Genomic DNA, 6919 nt, shown 5'->3' with positions numbered 1-6919 from the left:
GTATGATATTTCAATATTGTACCGTACACATCAAGGATACTCGCTTATTCACTTTTTCTTTCTTTCTTTCTTTCTTTTTTTCTTTCTTTCTTTCTGTTTAACCAATGTTACCCATTTGAAATATAATTGGTGTGTTTTTTTGAAAGAGATATCATTGGTGTGTTTGGTTTCAAATTGAATGATTTATTTATTTCGCAACTTCATTTTGAAAAAAAAAATCTTTAATTTTGACTTGATCAAAACTATATAAGTGATTTGAAATGTTTAACTTATGCTATAAAATAATGCTAAGGGGCATAAAGAATCAAATTAATGCAGGTTGGGTCTGAATCATGATATTGTAGTGTTACTTAAAGTAAATGTAAGGTATATTTTTCACAGTATAGCTATATATGGATTAAACTTATGGAATTCTGAATCTTGATTACAAAGAATAAGAAATCCTAGATTCTATGATATATTACTGAACAAAGATCTAAACATTGCTAAAAGAAATTCACCAAAATTTGAAGAAATTTAAAAAATTCAGAAAGTAGCCCATGACCAAAATCGATGAGAAGAATCCAACAGGGAAACCAACCCAAGTCCCCTCCCACAAAAACCATAACTCTTTATCATCTTCCTCCTTGTTTTCTTCAGGTGGTGGGATATCCTCAGGACATATGATCCCAATCTGCATCCCGCATAATCCATTGTTGTTTTGAAAATAATCCAACTCATTCATCGTGTCCATTTGCCCACCCATCGGAATCTTACCTGTCAGCCTGTTGTTGCTCACATCTAGAATTGTGAGTTGGTCAAGCTTCGATAGTGTTTGAGGAATCAAACCCGAGAGCTCGTTGTATGAAAAATCCAAACTTTCTACATCCCTCAGATCCCCAAAAGACACCGGAATTTGCCCGGAGATCCTGTTGTGTGAAACGTTGAGCACTTTCAGGCTTTTGAGATTGCCTAACGACGCCGGAATTTCACCTGATATCTGGTTTTCAGACAAGTCCAATAACGAGTAGATATCAAGGTTGCGACTTGCAAGACCTTGAAAAGATTTCTTCCAGTTCACAATCAAATCCTGAAACTCAATGACGTTATTGAAAATGTCAACGTTGGTAACGTAAGATGGGAGAATGTAATCAGATGTTGACATTTGCGGAGTCTTAATCATGCTTGAAAGGTTTGCAATTTCCGGTGGAATGCTTCCGATTAGGTTGTTCCCGGAAAGATCAAGAATCCGAAGAGAAGTAATATTGGAGATTGTTCTCGGGATAAATCCTTCAACGGAATTGTTTCTTAAGCTTAAGACTTGAAGGGTTGGGATTTGAGGGAGGATATCTTGAAAATTTCCAGTAATCTCATTGTCATGAACATCAAGATGTTCGAGGTTGACAAATTTAGTCAAAGTTCTGGGTAGATCGCCGGAAAATCTATTACCACCCAAAGAAAGAATCCGGGTATCTAATGAGAAATTCATCGGAATCTTGCCGGAGAAATCGTTGTAGGATAGGTCTATGTAAACAAGATGACGGGTATCTCTAAAAATAGGAAAACTGTCGCCGGAAAATTTGTTTTTGGACAAATCAAGAAGCATTAGCAAGAAAATGCTAGCCATGGACTTAGGAATCTGACCGGAGAAATTGTTATCTGACAACATAAGAACCATGATCCCTTTAGCGTTGCCTATATTTTCCGGCAATTCACCAGAGAAATTATTCCGGGATAAAGCAAGGATCAATAAACTCATGGATTCAAATAAACGAGGTGGGAGAGCTCCGGTGAGGTTGTTATCTGAAAGGACTATACCTTCAAATTCCATTTCCGCGAGCCAATCTGGAAATCCTCCCTCCAATTGATTCTCACTCAAATCAAGAAAAATCAAATCTTTCTGTGAAGAAATCCATTCAGGAATCTCACCGGAAATTCCACAGGATGACATGGAGAGCTGTTGTAGACTACATCTTGGAACGATCTTTGCTTTGTTATTCCAAATCAAGTTGCTTTCTTTTCCTCCAATGAACAAATTCTTTAAAGTTTTGATCTCGAATAACCATGTAGGGATTTCTCCTGCTAGTTTATTGTTGTGTAGCCGAAGGGTTTCTAACTTGCTCAAGTTTCGAATCGATGGTGGTATAGGACCTGGGAACTGGTTCTTGCTCAGATCAAGTAAGATCATGTTGGGTAGTTTTCCAATGCTCGCCGGAATTTCCATGGAGAATGAATTTTCAGATAAGTCCAGTGATTCGAGTCCCTTGATATTTTCAATCGAAGATGGGATTCCGCCGAAGAAATGATTCTTTCCAACCGAAAATTCCCTTAGTTTGGTTAGATTTCCAACCTCTTCCGGGATGTTTCCGGATAGAAAATTATCATTCAGCTTCAATGATTCAAGATTTCGAAGGTTACCAACTTTAGGGCTTAAAACACCTTTGAGAGTATTGTTACTAAGATCAAGAATCTGAAGAAATTCGAGTTCAAAAAGTTCGGAAGGAATTGAACCATGGAAAAGGTTTGAACTTAGCCTTAGTGAGATCAAATTCGGAAAAGACCCCAATTCAGGTCCTAACATCCCCTGTAACGAATTGCTGTTCAAGTCCAAGTAACGTAAATTCTTTAACCCAGAAAGGCGACTACTTAAAACACCCTGAAGAATATTGTTACTTAGGTTAAGAACTTGTAGAGATTCAAGTTCGAATAGTTGAGGAGGAATTGAACCATGGAAACGATTCAAACTTAACTTTAGTGTTGTCAAATTCGGGAAAGAACCCAGTTCGGATTGTAGTCCACCTTCAAGCCTATTCTCGCTCATGTCCAAGTAACGGAGATTCTTTAACCGGAAAAATTGGTCTGGGATGGAGCCATTGAAGCTATTCTGCATCATGTCAAGGTGAACCAGTTCAGTGAGATTCGCAAATCCATCTCCGGGGATCTCCCCTCGCATCCAATTCATGGAGATATCAAGTAATTTCAATGTCTGGATATGGAAAAGCGGGGTTAAGATGTGAGAGAACACCGGAACTGGAGTGAATGTAGGGACGATGTCGGATAAGTGGAGCTCGGTTACAGTTCTTGTTTTGGTTCTACTGCAATTGACGAGGTCCCAAGAACAGCAGTCGGAATTGGGATTCCATGATTCGAGAAGGGAACTGGAATTGAGGATGGTGGTGAGGGTGGATTTGAACTGGAGAAGAGCTTGTTTTTGATGAATTGGACATGAGGATGATGGGATTGGAATGGAATTGAGTATGAAGAAGATCGATAACATTAACAGTGGTGAAGTTCGAGTGGTGGCCATGGTGGTTTCCGGCGGGTTTTATTTGATTTTATTGTAGAAATTATGAGGTGTGATTATAAATGGATTTAAATCATTTAATGTGGGGATTTCTTTTATTCAAATCCAAAATAAAGTACTCTCTTTGTTGAACAATGTATAAAGTTGTAAAGCATGAGTGTAGGAGTGGAAACATCAACTGTGTATGTGTATTAACCCGGGTCAACGGGTAGTGATAGACCGGCATTTGTTTGAATATTGAGGTCTGAGGATAAGTTTAGTTGAAAATACGTATCTAGACGTTTTCGTCATTTTGCTATCATATACATCAAAATATGAGTAAACCACAAATCTAATCTTGGATTATTTACCGACGTTTAATAGTCTAATAAAAAATCAGAATTTTGTCTAAAATCAATGGTCTTTGTTTGTTTCTGTCGTAACATGAATGTGATGGAATAAAACATCGTAAGACTATAATAAGGCTGTTAGTATCCATCCCAACGTGATGACTTTATAATAAGGTTAAGGGGAGTGGTTTAGGCCTTCTTATTTTTCTCTATTTACCACCTATTTTTAACATTTGATGGGAGTTGTAACAATTCAAAAGACTCCATAAATAATAAATTAGGTCAATATATAAGCAATATGGTCAAATGCATATGAACCAATCAAATTACACTCACATACTCTCTCTCATCTCACCAAAATGGTAAGGAGGAAAGGGCATTAGCCACTAGCCACTCTTAGGAGGCAGTGTTCAAGCACTCTTAGCAAGTATAGGGAGCCTTTTTAACACTCTCACTCCTTTTAGTGGGGAAATGACTTAGGAGGGTAACTATCTCTTTTTCGTGTTTACATATTGGCAACTTCTTATTTTTTGTACATAAAAAAGCAACTAACTTGTTTTAACTATATAACATCCCAAAAAATCATGACCAAAAATTTCGTTTTTAATTTAATACTAAAACCATAATTGTCAAACGATTAATTTAATACTCCGCCATCGGGCCCCGCCCGGCATTGAGCCCCGCTCGGTATACAAATCTTTCTTTCTTAGGCCACACATAAAGAAACATACTCTACTGTATCTCTGTCCTAAGAAACATACTCTGCTAATAATGAGATACGGAACTTCGTCCATACTCAGCTAGTTCCAGCCAGGGCTTCAGCAGTGCAAGGTGAGTCTCCTCACTATGAAAATGTGTCTAAGGCCACAATGCCAGCCCATGTAGTCTATGAGTAGGAAGACCCGGGGGTTAGCCCTAGGCATTGTATGCTAGTATGTTATTCTAGACCAAGGTCTGATGTCGGGCGGGTGCCCGAGGAATGTTTGCATGTTAGATTATACTTGTTGTTTGTATGATACTTGTATGTGCCTGGTAAGGAGGTGAGTGTGGGTGAGGTCCCGTATCTCATCACTAGCTGAGTACGGACGATGTTCTGTATCTCATTATTAGCAGAGTATGTTTCTTAGGACAGCGATACAGTAGAGTATGTTTATTTATGTGTTAGCATGTTATATGATTGTATGTGTTTAGCAGGCGGGGCCTAAGAGAGGCAGATCTGTATACCGAGCGGGGCTTGATGCCAAGCAGGGCCCGATGCCGAAGTATTAAATTAATGGTTTGACAATTATGGTTTTGGTATTAAATTAAAAACGAAATTTTTGGTCATGATTTTTGGGATGTTACACAGTTAAAACAAGTTAGTTGCTTTCTTATGTACAAAAAATAAGAAGTTGCCAATATGTGAACACGAAAAAGAGGTAGTTACCCTCCTAAGTCATTTTCCCTTTGAGTTACTGTAACAGCCCGGATTTCCAGGTATCTTTTATGCTTATGATTTTGATGTTTTGTGAGGAGACTCGGCGAGTTGGAGCTCAGACTCGCCGAGTAGAATCGCGGTTCTGGACGCGGGTTCGCGCCTGGACTCGGCGAGTCCAAGGTATGGACTCGGCGAGTCCGCGCTGTTTAATGAAACCCTAATTTCTCGGGTTTGGGACATATTTAAAGGGCCTTTAGGCCGTCATTTGTGCTCACCAGTCCCTTGAGTGAAACCCTAGCGAGTGTGAGCGTTTGGAGCAAAGTAGGAAGCCATTATTGACCTTGGAGGTGTCATCTTGCAAGGGAAAGGAAGAATTAGCTAAGGGAAAACAAGAGGAGCCATTTCCTGAAGGTTTGAGGTCCAAAACATCACATTTGAGGTACTATCTTCAAGCTATTTTCTGTTATGTTGATGTTTATATTGATTTAGGGCTTATTGAGCCTTTTGTGGCTAGATCTAGTGCTTCCTTGGTCCCTTAAGCGAATTAGACTATAGATCTGGACCCTTGGAGGTCCAGAGTGTCACTTTGCCCAAGCTTTTTATGAATCCAAGGGGGTTTTGGATTGAGATCCTTATGCCTAAGGTCAAAACACCATTTATGAGTCATGGGGTGTGTTATGAACACCAAGATAAGGACTTTACATGATGAATAAGCTTAGGAAGGCCAGATCTATGAATTGTTGGAGCGGATCTGACCTCAGAAGCAAGTTTGAGTTGATGCATGGCATGGACTCGCCGAGTCCGACGAACAAACTCGGCGAGTAGCATGAAGATTGTCCCAAACCATTCAGTGAGTGGTCCTGCCGAGTTATAGGTTGAATCGGTGAGTCAGGGCGAGTTAGAAGTTGACAGGTGGACTGAGTCGAGCTGGAACTCGCCGAGTTGTTCTTGAGACTCGGCGAGTTGAGTCGGGGTGGCCCCGCGATTCTTACCAGGTGGAACTCGTCGAGTCAGGGAATACTCGACGTGTCGAAAAGGGAATCCTAGAGAGTTGGTGAAAACGTCTAGACTCGCCGAGTCGCCCTAGTGCGCTCACCGAGTTCGGTCAAAGTTGACCGTTGACCGTTGACCAGAGCTGACTGGTGTTGACTTGATAGGGGTAGTCAACCTTAGTGGTAAAAGTGTTAATTAGAGACATATGATTGTTATAGGGTTTAGTAGCTCGGAGGATCGAGCGAGTGATTCCAGGATTTGCGAGCTATCGAGATTCACGAGGTGAGTCTTCTCACTATACTATACCCGGAAGGGTTTTGACTGTGTGACCGGAAGGTCGGATATGGTATGAGACATATGTGCTGTGTGTGATAAGTTAATTGTTGTTTGTGCTATGTATGATATGCTTGATATGGGCCGGCATGCATTATGTTATGGGCCGGAGGGCGAATATGTTATCGGCCGGAAGGCGTTGTATTGTGGACCGTAAGGTTGGTTGTAACGACCCAAAAATCATGACTAAAAATTTCTTTTAAACATTACTAAAAATAGATTTATAACAACGTATCATAAGTCAAACATAACCTTTGAGTATTAAATTCAAAACGTAATATCATTATCAGAGTCAAACATTCCCAGGCTAACTGACTATGGTGTGTGCTCTGCAATCTTCCCGAGCTCCTCTTTCGCAAACCGAGTACCTGAAACCAAAACTGAAAACCGTAAGCACGAAGCTTAGTGAGTTCCCCCATCATACCATATACCATACAATCACATAGCATACATACTGTCGGGCAATTCTGGGGTGCCCGACCTACCCGTGTCAAGCCATTCTGGGGTGCTGACCTACCCGTGTCAAGCCATTCTGGGGTGCTGACCAACCCATGTCAAGCCATT

At 40.4% G+C, this 6919-nt stretch overlaps 1 protein-coding gene across 1 annotated transcript; it reads right to left on the bottom strand.

Annotated features, from left to right (window-relative positions):
* Window positions 1-393: 393 nt before the first annotated feature.
* Window positions 394-3401, bottom strand: LOC111890044 (receptor-like protein 46). Its single transcript, XM_023886203.3, has one exon. It carries the CDS (start codon window positions 3284-3286, stop codon window positions 497-499), a length of 2790 nt encoding a protein of 929 aa, XP_023741971.1. The 5' UTR covers window positions 3287-3401; the 3' UTR covers window positions 394-496.
* Window positions 3402-6919: the final 3518 nt, after the last annotated feature.

Source organism: Lactuca sativa, chromosome 6 (genome assembly GCF_002870075.4).
Source record: "Lactuca sativa cultivar Salinas chromosome 6, Lsat_Salinas_v11, whole genome shotgun sequence".
Classification (NCBI taxonomy): Eukaryota; Viridiplantae; Streptophyta; class Magnoliopsida; order Asterales; family Asteraceae; genus Lactuca; species Lactuca sativa.
This window is presented reverse-complemented; position numbering and strand designations above follow the sequence as displayed.